Source organism: Rhipicephalus microplus, chromosome 1 (assembly GCF_043290135.1).
Source record: "Rhipicephalus microplus isolate Deutch F79 chromosome 1, USDA_Rmic, whole genome shotgun sequence".
Classification (NCBI taxonomy): Eukaryota; Metazoa; Arthropoda; class Arachnida; order Ixodida; family Ixodidae; genus Rhipicephalus; species Rhipicephalus microplus.
Genome location: NC_134700.1, coordinates 210,651,443 through 210,676,292, shown reverse-complemented (window position 1 = coordinate 210,676,292; position 24,850 = coordinate 210,651,443). Strand labels below are relative to the sequence as shown.

The 24,850-nt window shown below is 43.9% G+C and overlaps 1 protein-coding gene across 3 annotated transcripts in view; it reads right to left on the bottom strand.

Moving 5' to 3' along the window:
- Positions 1 to 24,850, bottom strand: part of LOC142805322 (organic anion transporter 3-like) — a 45,902-nt gene that overhangs the window by 19,209 nt on the left and 1,843 nt on the right. Inside the window, exons 1-8 of one of the 3 annotated variants that reach the window (XM_075891175.1) lie at positions 12,437 to 12,455; positions 12,230 to 12,290; positions 4,422 to 4,697; positions 3,847 to 3,981; positions 3,586 to 3,689; positions 3,296 to 3,450; positions 2,443 to 2,611; positions 1,018 to 1,147 (exon numbers count right to left, since the gene is read on the bottom strand). In XM_075891175.1, coding sequence (XP_075747290.1) covers positions 1,018 to 1,147; positions 2,443 to 2,611; positions 3,296 to 3,450; positions 3,586 to 3,689; positions 3,847 to 3,981; positions 4,422 to 4,646 — 918 coding nt within the window. In that variant the 5' untranslated portion in view covers positions 4,647 to 4,697; positions 12,230 to 12,290; positions 12,437 to 12,455. Of the gene's footprint in view, positions 1 to 1,017; positions 1,148 to 2,442; positions 2,612 to 3,295; positions 3,451 to 3,585; positions 3,690 to 3,846; positions 3,982 to 4,421; positions 4,698 to 12,229; positions 12,481 to 24,850 lie in introns of those variants that run through there. The other 2 variants (XM_075891176.1, XM_075891174.1) reach the window with 2 other exon arrangements.

Below are 24,850 nucleotides of genomic sequence, written 5' to 3'. Positions count from 1 at the left end.
CAGGGAACGAATTGTAAGTCATGACTATTAGATTGAACAAGGAAAGCAGAATAGTAGGTATGAAAAGTAATGGTATGAAAATCATTATAGTGCAAAAGTCTCAAAAAAGACCAACGTTTTCAAATGCGTAGCGAGAGTGGTAAAGGGGTTCGTCTACTTAAGTCAAGTAGTGACCACGCCACCTAACTTTGAGACCGAAGTAACTGCAAGAACTAGAATGACTATGAGCACGTTCTGCAGTCCCTTTCACATCATGAAAGGCAGCTCACGGCTATCCCTCAGTAAGGAGTTACATAACAGCTGCATCTTACCAGTATTCCCCTACGGAGCGAAATTCAGGCTTACGAAGACGTTTAAATTAGATTCAGAAGAATGCAAAAAAGATGGAATTGAAAAATGACAGGTGGCCGGGACAAGACGAGAGCAAAAGGGGTCCGTGTACAAATGGTTGTTTTGGGTATCTTTGTCAAAAACAAGAAGAAACGGACATGGGCAGGGCATGTAACATATATAGGCCAGATAATGCTGGCCATAAGAGTAACAGAGTGGATTTTAATAGAAGACAAACGCGTGATGGGGAGACAAAAAGTTAGGTGGCCCGCTGAGATTACGGAGTTCACGGATTTAACGTGGCCGCAACAAGCACAGGACTGTGTTGATTGGCGGAACACGGGAAAGAAATTTCGCACACTCAGGCTGATGATAATGATGATCATGATGATAGCAGTAGATAAGGAGATAAGAAAACCATGATACAGATTTGGGTTTCCTCATAATGGAATCGTGATAATTTCACAGAAAGGCCCGAAACTTAACTGTGATCAGATAAATTAACACCCAGAAAAATCACTGATCAGTTTTTTTAACTAACGTTCAATAAATATTATACTTTTATATAGCTTTATCGCATGATTTCCCTCTCATGTGCAGCCTTTTTATAGCTACCGTAGAAGTGTGCCATGGACCTTAAACCGTTTGCAAGATTAAGGGCGTGAGGTGTTTCAAAAAGGTGCTTACTTGTAGCAGTTCGTTGAGGCGGTCCTCGCTCACTTCCTTTCCGTTGAATCGTGCGATCTTCTGAAAGGTCTGCAGGGCTTTCTTTTTCTTGCCGACAGAGAGCAACCACCCAGAAGATTCTGGTAGCCACCTGTTTCATTGAAGCACGTGGCAAGGAAATATTACTTTGTACGTGTAGTGTACAGACGCTTAGAAAGAATGGTAGTTAGGTGCACACGCCCTGAACATTCTCACACGCACTGTCGATTGTGAACGGAAACGCCACCGGGTCACAGTGAGTACGTTCGGATGGTGTCTTTGTGCCGTACGGCAGCTCAGAAGTTGGCGATCCTCAGACTCGGAGGGGTGAAATTGGCGGGTGGAAGTGGCGGGTGGTGGTGCAGATACACTAGCAGTAACTGAAGGACGTACACTCATGTTTGATTGGGAAAAGAGGAATCAGGGATCATATGGTTTAGTTCACGCGCGTTTTTTAGTTGTGCTTGTTCACGCTTGGGACGACCGAGCTGAGCGATCTGGACCACGCATTACTCAGTCCGAGCCCCCTCCCCAACCCCACGCCGGTGTGCCACAGTGCCAAGCTTTGTGTCGCGACGGTGCGGTATAAAGAAAATATAGAGACCTTCCGGAATGACAATTATTGTTTAGGTATTCAATGTCGCAGGTAGCTGCAAGTTCTAAAATACCAGATTCTGGCGTTTGCATTGGGAAAACTGTGCTCAGTACCACAATGGAAAGAAAAAAGGAAGAAGCTGCATAATTTTCTGGTGTGCGCACAACTATGGTGTGTTAGATGAACGTGGCACAAGAGAGAGAAAGTGAAGCCGGTTTTTTTTTCTTTTTGACTAGCGCCAATACTAAGGAAAAATTAATAATATCGCAGAAACATATGAGGCCATAATCTGCGTTGACCCGTATATGTCTTGCTCTGTAGGCGGTGCTCTTTGTTCGGAGCAGTTCTTCGCTGCAAAATCTTAAGCGTCACCTATGACGACGTCGTATCTGAGCTTTTAAAACTTGATGTCACACGGCAGAATATCAAGCGTGAAGCATCGGCGTCTGCTGAATATTTGTATATAATTTCCATTGCCTTGGCGATAAACGGCTTTCATAACTCGACTGACCACTAACAGAGGTGCGTGTGGATCCGAATTGTTCAAAATTGGCAATCCTGCTAAAACGGGTGAGACACAACGGCCTCGTGATATGGCCAATATTGCATAAACTGCGAGGGAGACTTGAGAACCCTGCAGATTTGTTACACGGTGACAAGAAGACCTTTCGTGTACCATCGGGTTTTTAACGCTAGGCGAGATAAGCATGTTGATTGTACGGCATTCTGTGCTGTGCATGCACGCACTCTCGATTGTACTACGCGTAATGGCCTTTTTTACGGCCTACAAAAGCTTTGTGAACGGCACCCACCAGAGGGAGATAAGAAGGACGGCGTCGACTGCGGTGTTTGTCATAAGGAGGCCCCTCCAGCTTTGAATGAGATAAGTGTACCACGGCAGCGCAGTGGCCAGCACAGACCAGTTGATGGCCCACAGGAAGGCGACCAGCGTGCGCCGCTCTTTCACCGTGTACTCCAAGGCTGCAGTGGAGCAGAATATTATGCAAAGAAGAATAGAACCACACATACGCTAAGAAAATTTCAGTGATACTTCAGAAGATCGTTTTATGACCCCTTCAGAATTAGCTAACGATGCCAGGCAGTGGAAAGGACAACACACGATGAAGAACACAAATACAGTTGAAGTTCTTCCTATTTTCTGTGTTTTTTGCTCCACTGCTCATTCACCCAAACATGTCAAGTTAAACCAATTTGCTCTTCCAAATTACCTTCTTTAAGGCCCTATCGCACACTCGCGGAAGTTAATGTGATACATGCGATTTAACTGCAACCCTTTCCATATTTGAAGAGCTAACTTTCCTGCAATGTACTTCGCTCAACTAGAGGCGGCTATAGTCACTTTCATGTGCAAACAACGTGTTTAAGAGCAGTTTGATTATGCTATGCCGTGGAAAACGTACAATTGGCCATCTTACTATAAAGAGCATATTAAACAAGTCCCAGCCCTTGATACTAGCGCCCCGTCTCAACTTGAAAAACGACAAGTGCCGTCATTAGTTGGGCTGATATGCAGAGCAGGAAAGCGCACTTGTGGCTTTTGAAAAGTGTCTCTTCATTCGGACTTAAAGCCACTTTCATTCTTTTTGTCTTCGTCACGCGTGCTTCCTCCTTCCGCTTTAACAAATGACCGTGTGATCGTCTTACCGATGACGTAAATGGTGGTGCACACGGTATCGGATCCCATGGACGTCATGAACCTCCAAATTGGGAACGTCGAGAAAGTGGGAAAGAATGTGCCAAGCAAGTTGCCAGTTGCACCGATGAGCATGACTATGATCACTGTTTTTTTCCTGCCTATCCTGTAAAAATACATTGTTTTAAAAATCATCGTTGTCATCGCTCTGTTTGTAAGAAAAAAGTAGGAAGTAAAATCTATAGTACATCACAAAGAGGTTCGGTAAGCCGGAGGAACAACTCGGGCATGCTTTTCTCACCTGTCTGCAAGGAACCCAGAAAGTAAATAGGAGATTATGGACCCTGTGAAGTAGGCTGTGTGGACGGCATACATCTTCCAGCTGTCTCCACACACCCATTGATTCTGCATGAGTTCAGGAGAGTAGCGAAGATAAGGAAATAAACACTAACTTGTTGAGTGACACGTACAACGCAATCCCCTATTTTGGTTGGTTGATATATAAAAGGACTGATAGTTACCACTAATTAACAATATAAAATGCCGAAAAATGACAACCTACCTCCATGGTGACTGTGGTGTAGATCTCACTGTTGTCGTAGTACCATCTCGTGGGGCAACTGATCCACTCGCTGCCGCTGTCAAAGATCGTTGAGTCATTGCTGCTGTATGTGCCATCGGGTTGTTGCTTGAGTAACTGTAAATAGTATAGGTGACCCATGCGTGTTTATTTTACACATTTAGTGGCCATGGAACACACTCAGCAGGACCTCTGCTTGTTTTATCTTTTTTTTTATCAAACAGTTTGTTAGGGTTGATTGTATATTCTTTTTTCATGTGCAGAAGCATGCACTCAAACATTTTAAATATATCTGGCTGAAAGGCAACAGCGCTTTCATCTCTTGAAATTGTGCTCTCATTTTAAATCCTGGCATTTTGGTTAGTTGCAGGATTCGATGAAGATGAGGATGTAAATCCTTGCTTCCCACAACGCTTTTAAAGGCCCCCTTAACAAGAGATGACACTATAGGGCCCAAAGAGTGAATAAACGACATATGAGACAATCATATCTCACTAAAGTACGTTTTTGAGCACAATGTATAGGTTACCTTAACGCTGAGTATGATGCGTACGCACCTGACAGCGACCTGTTGGAAGCTCCTTTACGTCTACAGGAGGTGTAGAGCTGTCGCCTGTATAATTGAGGAAACACCACTGGCTTGCTGGTGTGATGTGGATGAACACTTGACCGAAGTAGCACAGCGTCGCATGCCACGCGGAGAGCATCAACGCTGCCGTGACGATTGTCTTATTAAAGAGGCCATAGCCCCCGACTTCGCGTAGAACCTTCTCAAACTCCATGGTCACCCTTCACAGCCCAATGAGGGATCCACTTCGTTCTTCAGAACTGGGCTGCGTGTGTCAAAAAGACGTAAGTCGCGTGACAAATACATGTTTGAGGCAACGTTTCCGCGTTGTGGTGCTCCTTATTGCGTCACGTGCATATTGCCTGGCCTGCGAGCGAGGCAATACATAACGATCAAGAAACACGACTTGAAGAAATCATGCAGTCACTGTGACAATCAGCCCGTTGACTGGGTAAGGCTTTAATTTTAAGTGCTGCCAGGAAAGGCAATGATATGGCAATGTGCAAAAACACTAATATTACCATTGTTGTTGTTTTTGTTTTCGCGCAGCACCCATTTCCGATAGTTTAATAAGCCAGGTCCCAATGGCTCTGGCAGCTTCAAAACTTATTTACCAAGTGTACATCGCTCGCTGTAAAAGATCAAGCATCCTTGCCCCCCCTCCCCCCACACCTTCTAATGTGGTAATATTTATGCCTCATTTTTTTTTCAGTCTCGCAACATAAAAAAAACGTCTTGAAATTAAAAGATGCACACTGCATTCGTCCCCTTTGTTCGTAGTCTCGTATTATAAGATTGCTTTTAAGTGGTTCGCTTTCGTGTAATTGAATTGAATATTAATTACATTGCGTGCCATGTCAACCGCCACGGTGGTCTATAGCGGTTGTAGGACTCGACTGCTTACCCGCAGGTGGCGAAATCGAATCCCGGCCGCGACGGCCACGTTTTCAATTGAGGCGAAAATGCTCCATGCTCGTCTACTTAGATTCAGGCCATGTTTTAATAAACAACCACAGGTGGATAAATTTCCGGAGCTCTCCATCACTGCGACGATCATAATCATATTGTGGTATTGGGAAGTTAAAACCCATCGATTATTATGATGTGCGCTGTCGACTTATCTTTAAAACTAACTTCTTGCCCTTTCTGCCATGAAATATCACCTGAAAGGAGCAAAGGTTTTGTATTTGCCGAGAAGTCTACGTGAGGAGATACGTTTAAACTTACAATTAATAAAAAAACGGTTAAAAAGCACGTTAATAGTTTGCAGTAGTCAACAATCGGCTTCTTTTTTTTACCACCTTCACAGTAATTCTAGTTTCACCAAGAAGATATGGGGACATTGCTGAGGTGGTCTGGAAAACACTGCCATTCGTTCCAAAAGAAGCTTTGTTTCGCTAGCGTGTCATTACAGCAACGACGGAGCTTCTGCAAATCACTCTTCACTTTTAAGCGAAGTGTTGACGTTTAAGTCGTAGGCTAATCTGTGTGAAAGTTGGCGCAGCACTAACCAAAGCACAAAGATAGCGCAGTTCACATGCACGATGAGCGCTCGTATTGCATTCTTTTAGTGGTCTGTATGCAGTGCTATTTTATCATTTGAATTTTTTCGCATGAGTTGCAAGAAGCTACATCTCGTGTGAATTGGGTCCTCTCTGTCTGTCTCTCTCTCTTCGTCTGTATGTCTTTCTCTCGCCTTTACAATCACTTCATGCTCTTGCACAATTTATTGGTGTTCCGCCGCTTATCAGATTTCGCATCCGCTTCTGTTTCCTGCCTGCTTCTCTTGCCGTCGTAAAATACTGGGGCCATCTTAGTTACAATTGAGGTTATCTAAGGGAGGTTTTAGTTAAGCCTGATAAGGCAGTGACAGAGGCGTGCACCGCTAACTGCCTGAAAGCCCGTAAAAGATGACCGCTGCCTGCGAAATCAAGTTGTGATATCTGGAGACCGGAACTTTAGGCACAAAAAATGAATGTTTTAGGCGCCTACTTAAGGCCCTAAAACTGCCATTTAGGCATAAATAGGCGTTAAAAACTATCGTTTAGGCATATATACTTCAGTATCGTGCTCAGGACAATTATTCAACTTCTAACAAACACAGCAGGCAAATTCTGTGTTTTGAAAAAGCTAAATTTATTTTTTTCATTAAAATAATTAACAAGAAGCATAATCATTTGCATATGTTTAGGCGAAGGCTCAGGTAATTTCACATTGTGGGAAAAGCTATGAGAAGAATGACAAACCAGCATCATCTCGGGGTATTCGGGCTTGAATTGTGCTTGCTTTCAGTCAGTGTTTTCTTTTACGCGAAAAAGAACGCTCGACGTTCGCTTAAATTAGTCAAGCGTACTTGTGGCAAAGCACTTCCAATGCTTCAATTGCATCTAGAATATTTAAATCAGCACCACTCGAAACTTCAGACACTTGCTTTAGCACATACGATCCGGGATTCTTTCCAAGGCAGATTTAAGCTTTGATGCAAGCTTGTCAGCGACCGGTCTATCGGGGACGGGGCGAACCTGTCCTGCACGTCCGAAAGAACTGGGTATCCGTAAGCTTTGCGTTGAACGCGATAGTGATATTTTGTCACTGGTGCGTACTTCAACCACTTAGTGCATAATTTTTCTTGTATGTTGTTACTTGAGAAGTTTAAATTGTGGTTTATTATACAGTGCAAGCGATAAAGTTGAAAGGGACTTGTGTCAGTGAAGCTTTCGCATATGGTTGCATTCTGTGGGTGCATGCGAGTTCAAAGTTGCGGATTTAAAACAAAATAAGAAAATGATTCTGTGTGCCCGTGGAATGGCCACAATATACATGCTATTTGCGCAGGTTCATGGGTTATTTAAATAAATTAACAGTAGCGTAAGCAATGTTGGGAGCTTTATGCCTGTGCGTGCTTCAGAGTGGACGTCAAAATCAAAATATCGTTGACCTTTCCAATGTCCTCTCCCCTGCTTCGCACATAGACCGTTTTTCGATCGATGGAGTACCGCTGTGATCGACTGGTCCAGTGCCTGACAAGTACATTTCACAACTTTTTTTTATTCCGCATTGCTAGGCAGACTTCCGACAGCTGCCATTATGAAGAACATAAGTGCCAACGAAACATACGTGTAGGCTGTAGGCGGCAGCACTAGCCTAGCTTAGTTTCGGCTGATTAGAGTACGTTGTAGCTACACTGTACTCTAGCCTCCAAAACGCAACCGCCAGGTGGCGCTTCTCTCGAACCTAGCGACGGGGATCTTCAAGGGGCCGGGCGTACACTAGCGTTAGCCTCTCCACGCTTCGCTACAGTACACTCTAGCGACGCTCTCGCAACTACCATGCTGCACTATTCTCGAACCAAGCAACAGAACATAAATCTTTTAGGGGAGGGCCACTAGCGCTACAAATGCTAGCTTCGTTTTGTCTCGCTTGGGTACAAGCTCTGCTCACGTAAAGGCGCGTTTATAGTGCTACGTTATCGGTGCGTTGGCAAACGTCACATGCGTCGTAGAGCATTGGCCGAGTCTGATTATACGTTGGTTGGGGTAGTCGACTTAGGATCTGTGTCGACTTATGATCTGTTTTCACCGACATGACACAGTGTATGCGCGCGTCGACCCTACGCCAAACCATACCTTACCAGGAGCTAAAAACATGAATGAAAAAAGAAACTAGCGTGGTAACGCACGGGTTGTCGTTAATATGGCCACACCAAGTGATCCTTGTTTTCCTCCATATGGACAGTTCATTTAGGCATACGTTCACTCAACAAAGGCGAAAAGGCATTTTTAGGCGTGGAAAAGCTGGCATGTACCTCGAAATAGGCAAATAATCACACAATAATTGTGTGATTAAAATGTTTCCTATCTTTTAGTTCGTGTTTATATGTCAAAAAGGCTCGAAACAGACTCCAGGAAAAATGGGCATTTTGCCTAAAGTTCCGGTCTTTACTATAATATCAGTTAGTCTACGTAGAGAGATGTGCAGTGGAACTAGTGGGGAGGTAGCCAGGCACTGTATGAAATATCGCACGCATCAATAAACTCATGCTATCACTTTTCGTGGTGGTTATCTCTATGCTGTTCACCACTTATTCTACCAAACGACGTATGTGCAGTTAGAAATTACCGGCGAAATGTATGCGTGCAAGTGAAGGATATTTCGCGAAGGATATTGCGGACATCTCTGCTATAGTGGCAAGTTTTGTGCCTCAACTACAATGGGCCGAATATAATGCAATTGTAGCAAAGTATATTCAAATGCTTCTGCATTTGCATATGCTGCTTTTGTATGTGGTAGTGATTATACTGCTTCTTCTGCGTATGACAATAATTAAGGAGAGCCAATAACTGAAGGTTCATGGCCGGTTTTCTGTGCGAACCATGCTGCGTGAATAGATAGGGTTATATAGGTGAGGTTGTGGTCATGTCGCTTGAAGCGACAAATACAGTGAGCCCCGCCGTGGTGGTCTAGTGGCTAAGGTACTCGGCTGCTGACCCGCAGGGCGCGGGTTCGAATCCCGGCTGCGGCGGCTGCATTTCCGATGGAGGCGGAAATGTTGTAGGCCCGTGTGCTCAGATTTGGGTGCACGTTAAAGAACCCCAGGTGGTCTAAATTTCCGGAGCCCTCCACTACGGCGTCTCTCATAATCATATAGTGGTTTTGGGACGTTAAACCCCACATATCAATCAATCAAATCAAATACAGTGATGTTTTCAAGTGAATAATGTAACAGTAAGCTTGATTTCTTGTAGCTTTCTAAAGTAGCCATAGCGTTACTGATATTATATAAAAAGATTTCACCTGTGCACAGATTCATCAGAATTCGGAACCATCAAACAACCCGAACGATGGCGATCTAAAAGCGCCTAAATCTCTTTGAGATGGCGCACCTTCCGCTTGGAGCCCACGATTTCAGGCCGGACGAAATACACAGCGCCACCTCGCCGGTCGAAAGATCCGCTGATCCTCAGTCAGCAACATTTAATTCTACTCTTGAGTGACGTGTTACGTCTATAGTACGCAAGCGTGGGTTTTGGAGGTTACCTGCTCTCTCCCCTCAGTGATAAGGAATCACTCAAGAGCAATCACAGACGCTAAGTGGTAATTTAGTGCATGTCGTCTATTGTTACTCATGATTGGATATTATACCAAGATGTGCGAGTGTTATGTTGATCGTTTTATGATAAATAAAGCAACGTGGTCCATCCTCAAGATCCGCATTGCGAAATTATGCTGTAGTAGTGGCAATAGCGAGATGAGGACGTGAGCGAGATAATACAAGGTTTATAAAAGAATGAAGGATATCTTGAGCGTTCTACCATAGCAGTCGATGTGGACATTGCAAGCGAACTTCCAGGGAAATTTCAATCGTTCCTTTATGAGCTTCATTTTGAAACATTGCATATCCGCATATCTCTTATCGCATACCAGACATGCCAGGCATAAATCAGCGCGTGCGAGCGAAATTTACTTGGTAATAAATGAAGCGTCGTCCTTGCTGCAGATTGGGGCCCGCGTAATATGGTATATCATTGACACCTTCACATATACGTATGATCATTCTGTGTGACGCGTTTGCAGCATTTGGTATTATGTCTACAACGCCTTTGACTTAGGATGCATGACGAGAAGAGCATGAACTCATGACCTTCGGGATACGACACTTTTCGTTGCTGACACACGGAGGGCACAAAGTAAGAGAGCGTGTGGTTATCGTAAGCATTCATTGAGGCGACTTCAGCGACTTCGGAATGCCATTACTGTATGAAATTCAGAAGTCGATATATATATATATATATATATATATATATATATATATATATATATATATATATATATATATATATATATATATATATATATATATTAATTTCACGGCACCTGGACGAGAGTAGATGTAGATGGCACAAAGGTCGATGTTCTTGTTTATTTTTCGATGTTTGGCCACATTATACATATGAACATTCATGATAATTGCCGAAGTAATTCATCAGTACCAATAAATAATTATGCTGTCCTTAGAAAACACATTAAAAATCCTTGTCATAAACGTGGTTTGGTGAGCCAACCTCAAGACGGCGTCGAAGTCTGAATTTCTAGATTAAACAATTTATTTTTTTTTTGCGTTTTCTCGTTTGCTGAATGTTTTGTTTCCGCAAGAGTGATGTCGTTGGGAATGTGCAAGTGCACCTTACTTATACGAGATAACAAAATCTTTATTGTGCCCTTTTGAGCAACTCTTAAGACATCGGTGCACTTTCCTTTTCCAGTTAATTAAGAGATAAGAACGTGTGGACCTCATTGTGCTCTAAGTGTTCCGGCGAGTCACGCTTCTGTAGAAGTCAGAGGTGAGTGGCCACAAATTTCTGAACGGAATCGCTCCTTAACCAGAGCGTAGCGAAGGTCAGGCGCTTTATCTGAGGAACGCGTCCTCTTGCCTGCAAGTGGCTGTGGCTGAAGGTTTTGCAAGCGTTGCTATAGTCGCAGAATAGACAAAAATGCTGCGTACTTTTACTTTATATTTAACTGGCTTGGAATTCAGCAATATGCGTCGAGAGTGCTTGAGGGAATGCACGAAAACATCTACGTTTAAAAAAAAGATAGAAAAAGATGGTGTTCTCTTGTTCTATATTCCGACTTGGGAGGCATGCCGTAAAGTGGGACTGCAATTTGACTTTTATCACCTGGTGTTTGTGCAGGTGCACCTAATCTATGCACGTAAACCTTTTTTTCGTTTTTTTTTTTAATTTCTCTCCCGTTTAAATGCAGTTGCCGTGGCCGAGAGATAAACGTGTCTCCTATAGCTTAGCAGCGCTACACAGTAATAATCATGTTAATAGTAATGTCCCAGTTTTACATCCCAAACCACGATATGATTATAAGAGACGCCGTAGTGATGGTGGGGCTCCAGAAATTTCGACCACTTGCTGTTCTTTAGCGAGCATCTGAATCTAAACATACGGGTCTCTAGAATTTCGCCTCGACCGAAATGGGGCGAGCGCGGCTGGGATTCGATCCCGCGTCCTGCTGGTTAGCACGCTAGCACCATTATCGATTAGACCACTGCGTTGGGGCAGCACTACACCGTACCCACTAAACTACCATAGTGTATGGCGTCCATGTTTGTTTGTACAATTACTTTTAAAGGGACACCAAAATGAACGTTTTAACCATTTACATTGATGAACTTTTTTTGAATGCTTGTGTGGTTAATCTCACCATCTTGGGTTCATATATAGGGGAGAAAATCAAGGTCGAACTTCTGTTTTTTTGAAATTTTCGTACCGAAATCTCAGCGCATTGCGTCACATATACCAAAGTTCATTTTTCGTGTTTCGGCAACGTTGCCTCAATGAAATTTCCTGATACTTGGCATGTCAAGCGACTGCGCCCGCCCCCCTGAAAATATAATGTACTTCATGGTTACCGATTGGTAACTACGTAGTCTCTTGCAGGTGACGTCATATTCTAAGACGTCACGGTGATCGATGCGGGAATTTTGACGTGGTGTCAGCTCCCACATTTATTTTTTTTCGCGTGTGTTTTTCTCCCTTAGCAAGAGTCTGCTCGTCGCAAGCGTGTGACTGGTATTGTGAAAGAGTAATTCTCCAATACTAGAAAAAAAATTCCTTTTATAGTCCTTTCAAGGCATCGAATAGATTCTTCAACCAAGAAGTGTCATTGATTACGATGCAGTTGTAACAAAAAGCGCTTTTATGAGAGGAAATGGTTGAGTAGGAGGTGACAAGGTTATAAGCAGGTCAGGAAAAAAAAAAGAGATGAAGACAGAGATGAAAGACTCACCACTCTTCGAAATGAACCTTTCCGACGGATTCAGCCCGGTGACCACGGCGGTCCACATCCCCTGGAAAACGAGACCGCAGGTGGTGAAACCGCACACTCCTCGCACCGCCGTTCGCCACGAGTCCTGCACAATTTCTCGACGCGAAGTCGTGGGCGAACTACGCGGCGCTGGTGGCGTGCAGTTCACACACCCAGCCACAGGCACACCTTTGCCGCGTCTGCTGGGCCGCCTATCCCCGCTCGAGTCGTTGGAGCGCCGTCTCCCGTCCGGCCACCTCCACTTTATAACCGTCGTTTGTCCAATGGTGGCCGTTGTAAAGATAATGTTTACCGTATAATGTGGCCCTCATCGCAGACGACGGCAGCTCCTTGTCTCAAGTTTGACCTCCAGGTTCTCGCGTTTTTTTGTTGACCAGGGTGTGTTCTATCGCTACGTCAGAGCGGTGTTAGACAAAACCGATAATTGGACAAGGTTGCACTAGCAAAAACAAGCATTCCTGCTTTTCCTGGGCTTTTCTAGAGTACTGCTCTCCGAACAGTTATCAATTAGCCGCTGGTGCGGTTAAAGAGACGCACTGCTAAGCTGCAAGAGCTCCAATCTTATTTCCACTCGCTGTAAAAGAAATCGTTAAGCTTTAATGCCACAAAACCACGACTTCATCAAAAGGGACGCAGTAAGGGAGGTCTCTGAAAATTTTGACCACCCGGGGTTCTGCTCTATTCTAAATGGCTTGCTGTCGAGAAGTTCGGCATTATGTCACTTCGGTTAGTCCATTTCTATATTTTACAAAAGTGGGTGGGCAGAAGGACATTACAAAGAAGTCGAGACACCACAAACCAGTTGTATGTGCTGTCATAAATTCTTTCTCGTGTGCCTGTTCGCACGTCCTGTCTTTGAGGACGAATACACGCCAACTAGTTTTGCCGCCTACATTTCCTATTGAGGGCCACGAGTTTGTGGCCCAGCGAAAAAAAAGATGAAATATGTGTGGTTACTCAATAAAAAGGAATCACTTAGGGGTTTTTACGTGCACTTAAACCTAAATATACGAGTCGAGCATTTTCACGTCTATGAAAAATGCAGCCGCCATGGCAGGGATTCGATAGCGCGACCTTCGAAGCAGTAGTCTAGCAAAAAAAAAAAAAACCGTGGTGGGTAATTTCTGAGAGTTGGGGCTTTATTTCGTTGGCGGCAAAATGCAAGAACACCCACGCGCTTAAATTTAGGTACACCCGGCAGAAAAAGTACACACGTCACAACATTTTTGGATAAACTACCATCCAGCTTTATCAGGGAACGCATCCTACAGTTGTTCCATCCTGTAGTAGCTTCTGGGACCGATACAGTTACCGCTCGATTAGAAGTGTCATTCACTCTAAAGAACACAGAGACATGCTTACACTGAAGCCCCCGTCCCATTAAATTTTTCTGGCAGGTGGACTTGTTAAAGAACCCCAGATGGCTGAAGTGAATTCGGAGTCAACCACCACGACGTTCCTCATAATTATAACCTTGTTCTGACGTGTAAAACACAAGAAATTATAATTTCGATCTTTTTTCAACCTTCTTATTCCAGCACAAGTACCCATTACAGTACATAGAGGCTATGTTCTAGACTAAGTGTTAATTTTACTGCGAATGTGTAGAGATCATGTGTTTGTAAGGAATTGCAAGTAAAGTGTCTTTAGTGAGTTTCTATGAAATTTCTACTCTGTTATTTTCGTGAGAAGTTCGTATGAATAAAGTGAGACGTATATGTGCAGCTATAGAAATCTTGCATTGCTTGCAACTGATGACAGGTGGGTTTATTTTTTTTATTGAAGTCATGCAAACAGATGTTGGCGCACAAACAAGGTGCAGTCTGTACCTTATCCTTTAGAGATATTTAACATAGGGCAGAGCACGTAGCCTCGAAGTTGCTTTGATTTGATTGATACGTGAGGTTCAGCGTCCCAAAACAACCATATAGTTATGAGGGACGCCCTTGTGAAAGGACGCGGAAATTTAGACCACCTGGGGTTTTAACTTGCATCCAAACCTGAGGACACGGGCGTACAGCATTCTCGCCTTCATCGAAAATGCAGCTGCCACAGCCGGGATGCGATGCGGCGAAGTTTAGCAGCGTAAGAAGTTCACAGCACGTACAATATACAGGGTGTTTCAAGAAATGCGTCCAATTTTATTGTAAAATCACAGAAAGGAGGTATCTGCACATGCTACTTTCGGCGTTGCCTTTCCTGAGGCAGAAGGCATCTTCAGATGCATACCAACAATAATACAGCAGTAATTATAAAAATTAGGACAATTAACTTGCTACGCGAAACGTTAGAGACACTAGACAGTAGACCTTTTTCCGAAGAGAAGATACTTGGCTCATGGCTCTACGCGTCGCTGGCCAGCAAAGCGACGCGGGCATTGCTAAGTTTTCTAAAGACGACCGGACGCGACCGCTTATAAGCGTGCAATGGACAAGGTCACATCTACACACACGTTGCCCTTCACTTCTTTCTCTCTTCTCCTTTAATCCCATCACCCCTTCCCCCAGTGCAGGGTAGCAAACCGGACGTGCGTCTGGTTGACCTCCCTGCCTTTCATTTCTTCCCTTCCTCCTCCTCCTCCTCCTCCTCCTTAACCAGTGGTGATAGCCAGTCGAGTCAAATGGGCGAATTGAAGCCCTTTCTAGTAGTCTATAGCCACTCTGAAATTTTCGAAAAGCGGCCACTGGTAATTACCGCTAAGCGACGCAATGTCCCTAATTTAGCTGTGGAAACCGAAACGGACTCACCAAACAGCGCATCTACCATTCACTTCGACAACGCTTTCAGTGACGACATTGTTTCTCTCGCCGTTATCAACCGCCAATTTAGAGTGCACTTCACTTCGAGGCCGCTGATCGACGCTCGCTCATTTTCCTCCTCTAAAATGAGGGAAAAAGTGTCAAGGAGGGTGTCAGAACGACACCCAGCCGAAGGAAACCGGCATATTTGTGTGTCTTTAATTGTTCAAGTTTGTTGCAAGAAACAAACAGAGGGAGAGAAAAAAACTAATAAGAATTGTTGTGGTTTAACGTTCAAAAACCACTCTATGATTATGAGAGACGTAGTAGTAAAGGCTCCGCAAATTTCGACCACCTGGGGTTCTTCAACGTGAGCCTCAATCTAAGCACACGAGTCTCAAGCATTTTCGCCTCCATCGAAAATGCAGCCACCGTGGCCGGAATTCAATTCCGCGACCTGTGGGTCAGCAGCCGAGTTTGTTAGCCACTACAGGCAACCGTAATGTTTTTTTTCTAATATTTATTGTAGACTGTCGCAGTGGCTTAACAAACTAAAAGAAAGCGCCTTTTTATAAGTAATTTGTTGTATACTGTCGCGGTGGTTTAAAAAACTAAAAGAAAGCGCCTTTTTATAAGTAACTGCAAGACGCATATACACAGAATCGAGTGCTGCCTGGATATTTTATTTTGACCAAGAATTAAAGTTTACGCGCTATTGATATACAGCTGTCACCAGGCTTTTTCGTAACGGCGGCTTGAATGCGAGGACTGAAAAATTGCAGACAATATTTGCCGCATAGCAGTGCGTGTGCAAATCTGTCAGGTGACCAAGCAAGTTCCGTAGAGAGAAGCCATTTTGCTGTGACGCAACTATCTCGGGAAAAAACGAGGACGTTTCTTACTCTTGTTGGTTAGTCCTGGCTTAGGCCATGTATAGATCCCTGTCAAGGTACATTCTAACGCTTTCTTTGTTAGTTGAATCACCCAGGACCCTAGGAAGAGAGTATGATGCTTACCTAGAGAAAACGAAGAGCAGCATAAAAGCATTGCAGATAATTTTAGTACTCCCTGAATGTGTGCGCATGTGGTTTTTTTTTTCTAATTTAATTTTTATCTCTCTATTTCTATCCTCTTTCCGACCCTTTTCCCCACCCCCGTACAGGGTAGCAAACCAGTTCGTCTAGGTTAACCTCCCTGTCTCTTCCTTTTATTTATTTCTCTCTCTCTTAGTGCTATAAAAAAGTTTCCTTCCCGTTCATGGCTTTCGTAGCTCGTTATCGTCACAGTAACGGTTAGCAAAAACAAAAAAAAAACAACTTCTAAAGCACTGACATTGCACGGAGAGGTTTTTTTTTTTTTTTTTTGACAGAGCTGTACAAAAATGCACGCGTGCCGCTGCTAACCCACGTGGTGCGTCGAACCGGAAGCCGGCGCACCCCACAGTTCCCTGCGATTCCCCATATTACCGGTCACCTATTGCAAACTGTTACTGTCCCTTGAGACGTACGGGCTATCGGCGGCTAGCTTTCTGTCATCGGAAGGTTTACAGATCGCTTTCACACGGCCACCCTCGCCGGTAAAGAAAACAACATTTATAGTGGAAAGCGGGACTTGTGCGACGAGCTTCAAAAAATATATTTCTCATCGCATAAAGAGGAGGAAGAAACAGGCGGGAAGGCACGGAGATTAACCAGTTATCAGTGCAGTGGCTACCCTGCATGTGAAGCAATGCGCATAGATAGGGCGGAGGAAAAACGTCCTTACCTGTACTGTCGTTTGTTCACCACTCTATCCTTACGCCTTACTTTGTACGCTGTAACACGTCGTTTTTCGAAGATACGTGGCGCACATATCTGACAAGAAGCAACACCCTCTTAAGCACTATTGAAACGTGACCCACGCTGTTGGAGCGTCGTTTGATAGCGGAAGTACCCTGCGTGTCCGCTTCCGCTGTTCCCAGATAAAACATCCTGTTGTAGGCTCACTTGTTAGGAGCAGCTTAAAAATAGCACCCTTGTGTTCGATTTGTTGCTTTTATCGAAATTCAGATATACGAATTGGCACAGACGTGGGTAGAGCTCTCTCACAAAGAAGGGGGAGGGGGAAGAAGGGGAAGGTTCGAGCAAGTGCTGTTTTTCAACTTTGATAGCATAACGTGAATGACATTCATTAGGGCACTCAGAATCGGAGTAACTTGACGATTGGCAGTGGGCACATCGCTGGCCGTTTGAGTTAGCATGCCATGAACAGGTGCTGAACGATAAAAGAAAAGCGGAGAGTTTAACCAGGTTTGAGCCCGGTTGGGTATACTCTGCCCATGGAATGGAGACGTGCCTGTAAAGCTCAAAATGTCGGTGGGCTGCATTATCAAACCTTTTACAGTTAAAGCTGTTATGAGATCACAACAAGGCTCGTGTGCACCATAGTTGTCCGCCGTTGCCAAGCCCGATGTCCGCAACCACTATCACTCTAAATAGAAAAAAAATTAAAACAGTATATAAAAAGAACTAAAAACACAATGTGATTAGAATCCGGGTCCGCTGCGTGCCAGCTCTGTATTCAACGACAGAGCCATGCCGGTGTGTGGAACTCCGTGGAAAACTGGCCTTAGACAGGCTTGATGTCGGGAAAGGAATCAATTTATATGCGTAATAAAGCATTTCAGAACAGCAAAGGAGCATCCAGGCGTCATGCAAAGTGAATTGCGTAACGAGTTGGTGGTCGAATGCTCCAGTCCATCACTAAAGTTTCAGGCATAATTCTTCATTGTGGTCAGCAACGGTGTCAAACGATTGCGCGAAATTTCTTGCAAGTTGTAGTGGGTACCACGCTTCTCCGAAGACTGATGAAGGATGGCTTACTCTATACTACACAAAAAATTATGATGCTTTATGGTGCAGTGGGTAACGTGACAGTGTGATAATAGGAGAGACCCAAAGAGTCTTTAAAGAAGGCTCTGAAAGGCCGCTCGTCTAGCTTTCGCTGTGACTGTGCAACGCATTCCACGCCAGCCTGGCGCTTTGTTTTTGCTGATCAGCCGCCATCGAAGATAACCTTAATTACATGAAAATTTTTAATTAAAGTAAGAGTTTCAGGTAGCACCTTTTGGAATTCAGTTTGTTCAATTTACATAGAAAAGTTAAAAATAACAGCTGGGGTTTAACGCTCCGAAATCACCACATGATTATGAAAGACGCCGTAGTGGAGGGCTCCGCAAATTTCGACCACCTGGGGCTCTTTAACGAGCACACAAATTGAAGCACACGGGCCTACAGCATTTTCATCTCCATTGAAAATACGGCCGTCGCGGCCACTATTGCTTCTATGGTCTGCCGCATTAGAGTCGTACAAGACTGACATTGACGTCTATCTTTCACCGAGAGCAATAGTCAGGAGATGCGTCTGACCAACCATGCATGCTTCATCGTACACAACCGTCTAACTCGACGCCCTCATAGCCATGACGCATTGCTTTAGATCACCGAATTCATCGACGTCCATCAGTCTCTCGTGTTCATCTTCACCTAACTCCCCCTCATGCGGACGTTCAAAACCGTGTGGGTTGAAGGTAATGCTGTACAACTTGTGTAGTGGATTCTGGAGAAGGACGTCTCTTAACTTTAGAATCAGCAACCTTGAAATGACTGATAGCGTCGTCCATTCGTAATTTACGCTGAGCGCATGCGAGAAGTGGCGTCGAGCACATCTGTTATGTTTGGAACCTACACCCTTGAAACGGAGCGTCAGAGCATTATGCTATTTATTTCTTTCTTTCCTTCCTTTCTTTTTTTTTTGTTTTATGTCCCAGAGATTATTGTCTGCCGATTTTAGCTTCTTTGTTTCTTTGCCCACGGAGACGGGCCCGTAGCGGAGTAGAGGTGTGCAGCATCGCCGTAATGGAAAGCTATCTTTTCACTTCTCCCAACCACGTGTCTGGAATTTTTCAGAGCAATTAACCAGCTACTGGTCACACAGTCCCACAATTAGGCCCTTGCAACATCAACGAGAATGTCCGTAAAGTGAAAGTGTTATCAAGGAGGTCCTCAAATTTCCATTGCTGGTGAAGTGGCCTCCAGGACCTCGTGTGGAGGGAACCGTGACAACAGCCGCGTCGACAAGGGAGTATTGCATCCAATAAAAGAGCAGCGCTTTGACAAACCGCTGGCCAGAAACGAAACGCCACTCGTCCTGGCGCTGAGTCGTCGGCCGCCTCCGTACAACGTGGTGTCATTCTCGTTTAAGCACAAAAAGGAGCATGGATGGTGAATTAAGAAACGATGATGAACAGAAAAATAACGCATACTCTTACGGAAAGGTTTCAAGAAAGAACAGCCTAGCCTAAGCTATAAAGAGAGAAATACCAACAGTATTGTCACCTTGTATCGTATACGCAACCGGTGTAAAAAACAATATTATCATATGGTACCATCACAGCAGAAGCACATTTTGGCAGTATGGTCACGCCCCTTGCATTCTTACTTCCTGCCAGCAGCAGCGTATGTGAGCATCATAGGGGCGGATTTTCCACAAGTATAAAAGGAAGCACTGTCTTTGTTCAGTGACTATCTTAAATGTGCAAGTCAAAACGGAGGACATCACATGGTAGCAAAAGCCGACAAAATCGACAGCTACATCAAATAAGGTTTATCAGAAAGGCACTCCACTTTGGAGATGAAACAGCTAAGAGGTTAAATGCTATATTGCGATAGGTGATAAAGACAGGGCAATTGACAGTGAGAGAGAGAGATGAACGAAAGACACAAAAATATTCTATATTGCCTTGATGGCTATCTTTCGCTCAGATTTCAGAAGCGGTTAAAGTAATAGCGAGAAAGAAAGAAGTGAGGAAAGAAAGGAACAAAGAAATAAATAAAGAACAAAAAGAATGAAACAAACAAAAAAGAAGGAAAGAAAGAGAAAGAAAGAAAGAATGAATGAAAGAAAGAAAGAATGAAAGAAAAAAGAAAGAAAGAAAGAAAGAAAGAAAGGAAGGAAGAAAGAAAGAAAGAAAGAAAGAAAGAAAGAAAGAAAGAAAGAAAGAAAGAAAGAAAGAGAGAAAGAAAGAAAGAAAGAAAGAAAGGCGCTCACAACAAGGCACCCTTTGTTCTTAAAGGCTGTCGCCTTGAACTACCACAAGAAGTATTTCTGGCAGCACCCAGCTAACACCGGCTGTCGATTTTAGTGAGACTAGCATTCAAGAGTTGTAGCAGCTCCGCTTGTTGAATGCACCTTTATTTACTACGTGTAGTAGTGACTATGCTATTTCCATTGCTTCAACCATATGTCATGTGCACTGTCTCCTGTGTACTCCGTAATTTAATACGGCGCTTGATCATTAGTCTCCGCCATAACCACGGACGTCATCATGACAAGTGTGCTACAGTGTGTGACGGTATCAAGTGTGGGACGGAACCACAATGATTGAATTAATGCTGTTATGCAGAAGCATTCGCACGGGGGGAGAGGAGAATGCGCCCTATACATTGACTTAGTATATAAAGGGAAGGGCGCTTCAATGAACCTTCACCCTACCCCCTTCCTTAAAGGAACCCTGCGCACGCCCTGGGTTGTATATCAACCATTGGACAACAGTTTTGAAATGACAGTGTTCGTGTCACATGGAGTTTGGCTTAAATTGTAAGATGTATGTTTTGGTCAAACTATAGCTGCCTGAAAGATAGTCATTTGGCATCACAGTTAACATAGCGACCACGATATACTGTAAGACCATAGTCCCAGATAATTTTATAGCTGTGCTAACAAACAAAAAATAATAAAACGTTTTTAATTGACATGCATTTTAAATAAATGCTTGTAAGGAAAGACTGACACCAATGCGCGCCGCTGGCTCTTCTTTTGCCCAAGAGCTGACGTCACGAAGTAGAAAACAAGCACAAGGCGCATAGTACAACAATCGAACACTCGGTCCTTGATCTTGAAAACAAAAATGTGTTCATGCAACACTAATGTTGACAACACTAAAGCTAAAGCTGGTTGGAATGCCCACACAAAACAAAGAAGTTACCATAAATATTGTCACAGCCGATTGTGTCACTTGGTAGTTGTCTATGAAACGCGAGCGATTGAATTTTTCACGAATTATTATCTGCTAAAACTAAAACACAAATACATTGTAGCCAAGCATAATGGTTAAAAACAGCACTAACAAAGTTTTATCGTGTTTAGTACTTTTCTGTTCTATATCTGATTCCCCCGAAAATCACACTACTGCGTGCGCAGCAATATTCTGTGAATCTTATACTGTACAGTAATGCATTATTATAGGCCGTGCCTAGGAAGCCTATTAACAACTATTTCTATACAGCTCAGCCAACCTTTATTGGAAAATTAAAGATACACTGACGAGGAACAATTACTTGGTTTAGATTGATAAAATGCAAGCTGAGTACTCTACTGTTTTATGTTTCCCTGTCATAAGCTCACATTTATAGGAGAAAATGAAGGTTGAAGTTTCATTTTCGAATTTCGCGCCAAAATTTTATTGCGTGACAAAATGTTTTTTTTTTTCAAATGTTTTTTGGCATTTTTGTAGCATTGGCTTGATGAACTTTTCTGAAACTTCGTGTGCTCGGTCTACGGCAACAACATATTACAATGTACTCCTTTTTTATCCATTGGAAGCTATTTAGGACCCGGTAGACGATTTTAACTTTCTTACGTCGTCTTCAGTGCGGGAATTGCAGCAACCACATTTTCTTTTCGTGCGTTTTCTCACACACCAAGCGTCATGTTGTGGTAAGAGTGGTGTTTTCAGAACTGTGAAATTGTACCTCACTAATACGCGAAACATCGTATTGCTCTTTAGTGCCCCTTCAAATCGTACGCCTGGCTCAACGCTGCTTCACAGAGAGTTCTGTGCTCTATTTACAAAACAAAATTTCTCCGGACAATGTACAGCACACCATATACAGTATACATCTCGCATCACTGGTCGGTAGACGGTACAGTATAGTGATAAATTCTTCGTGTGATGCATTGCATGTGCCATGCAATCAGCTGTGCCTTTTCCTGTGATTTCACCATGACTTGGAATCCTTTGGAACATTACGCTCTGGTTTCAATCTCTCGCTATTCCTATATCGGTGCAATGGTGATACCATGCTAGTCAGCAAACAAGCTAGTGAAGGTTTCTTACAGCTTCCGTTCTTGACAAGCTGTCGCAAACTTGATTGAGCGTACCCAGTGTCTAGAACTTTCGCCTACGTATACTCGACCTATCAAGAAAGCCGCAAATCTCGTCGCATCTCTCTCACCGTGACCTATCTGTACTGTGTCACCAGTTTTTGAATGGTTTTGGAGAAAGCATACTGGTTTCACATAGGAATGGCAGGCACGTCCACATGTGCCTTGTGCAACCGTGACAAAAGAATAGAACATATCATGTGTTCTGATTATAGCTTTGTGACAGAACATAACGTTCTTCGCACTGCGTTCAAGAAAGTATACAACCGGCCGCTTTTCATAGATAAGATCCTACTGATCGTAGCCTTACGCATAGCAAGCCAGCAAAGAGACGCGGCCATTTATGCTGTCCTTAAAACGACCCTCTTAAGAAGTCACTTTTCCCTTTGTTGAACTTTGTAAATTATTCGACCAAGCGTCTATATTGTTATATAATAACATTAGGTGAACTTCAAAACCGTATGTAGTTAACGTTTTCAGACAGTTCTCTAAGCCATTCGAACGTATTAGATATACAATCATCCTAACTATTGATTCACGCACAATGTCCCCTCTGTATAAATTGTAGATGGTGTCTTGAAGGCTACTAGTTCAAGGTCACTAGATCTGAAAACTAGGAGGTACTCTGAACACAAACAAGGCGTCATAAAAAAGCCTTCAGTGAAGGCAAACAGACCAAGCAGGGCGAGGGGATGAGGTATTGTTGTGAAAGGGAAACAAAAGAATGGATGAGGAAGGGGTACGTCCGATGAATGCCACCGTTGCGTAGTACTCACGAGTGGCGTCCTAGTTCCCGTCTGCCGACCGCATGACTTGCAAAGACCACTATCAGCTGCAGTAACTTGATAACAGCCAGCCTCTTCTCTTACCAGCACTCACTCATCCGCACCTGCGCGCGGCAATCCACCTTCCGGTTTCCTACAGCTTACGGCGCCTCGTTGTACTTCTGTTTTCATTCCACGAGCTATATTTCAAGCTCCTTGCTGCGCGCTGCCTCTTTTTATCGCCGCGTTTCACTATTGCCTGACAATTAGTTTTGTGCTCGTTGATATGGGCCTATGGGCATTTCACTCCACTTTTCGAAAAAAAATAATAAAACGGACGACCTTTTGCAGGATGTTGTGGCTTCATCCTTTCCGTCAGTGCTGTCCCACTGATGGAAAGGCGGATTTTGCGGACGCTCTTGTCCCTGACAGTTTAGAATGATGTCGTAGATGAAGATATGTGGGGTTGAATGCCCCAAAACCACCATATGAATATGAAAGACGTCGTAGTGGAGGGCTCTGGAAATTTCGACCACCTGGGGTTCTTTAACGTGCACCCAAATCTGAGCACATGGGCCTACGACATATCCGCCTCCATCGGAAATGCAGCTGCCACAGCCGGGATTCGATCCCGCGACCTGCGGGTCAGCAGCCGAGTACCTTAGCCACTAGACCACCGCGGCGGTGCTAGAATGATATCGTCACAGTACGTTCAGAAACATCAACAAATACTTTCATCTGTGTTTTCTCTTCCCCTATTGGTTGTTGGTTTCGTTAGTTGTTTCCAAGAAAGAAACGAGACCCTCGAGAAATCACTTTCTACATTTTCTGTGCCACCTTTTGCCGTTTCGGTAGCGTTTAGATAGGGCCTGGCGGTACCGCTATTCTCATAACGAAATCCTGAGAGATAGAGAGATATTTCGCAATTTTTTTTTGTTAAGGGAAAGGTACATGCGCAGTGGCATCGAGAAAAAAAAAAGAATTCCCTTTTTTTTTTGTAGGCTTGTCTTACATGTGTTATCAATCAGCAAAAGCCGCTTCTTTGTACAAAGCAAGCAGGCTTCCGTAACGTTGTCGATTATATTTATCAGATCGCCTGCGCTGAGAGAACAACTCAGAAGGTCTGTTCCAGCGGCCCTACCATAACACAAAGCCCTATTCTGCATTGGTCCTTTTATACTGGTAACATCAAAATACGTCAGGGCCTCCCATATGGACATACGGGCGCACAAAACGGAACACGGAGCGAACTTTCCGCATTCCTTGTTATGGTATCAGGTACAATAGTGAATACTGGTGGCGTGGCATATGCGGTGCTTTGACGTCACGACGAGTATTCGCTTGCTCCACGGCCGAATTTCACGTTTTTCTGCACCTACCGTGTGCCCGCTCTCTCGCGATACCGCGTTGATTACTGCTACCCGCCACGGTAATGCAGTAGCTAAGGAACTCCGCTGCTGACCCGCAGATTGCGGAATCAAATCCTGGCTGCGGCGGCCGCATTTTTGGTGAAGGCTAAAAGTGCTTGAGGCCCGTATGTTTAGATTTAGGTGCATGTTAAACAACTCCAGGTGGTCGAAATTTCCGAAACCCTCCACTACGGCGTCTCGTAATCATATCGTAATTTTCTGACGTTAAACCCTAACAATTCATGTTTACAAAGTGTTGATTACTGCTCATTATTGTGTTGAAAATATAACAGGGTAAAACGTGGCTGTTAATTTCCGCTACAAGCGAACGGGAAGTTTTCAGCAAGAATCTTCGATAATACAAGTTATAACGGGCAAAATCCCATCTGAGTGGAAGATTTACTGCGAAAATGGCGATGTTGGATAACAAGGCGTTCGTTGTTTTCACCATTTACTCCACCATATCGG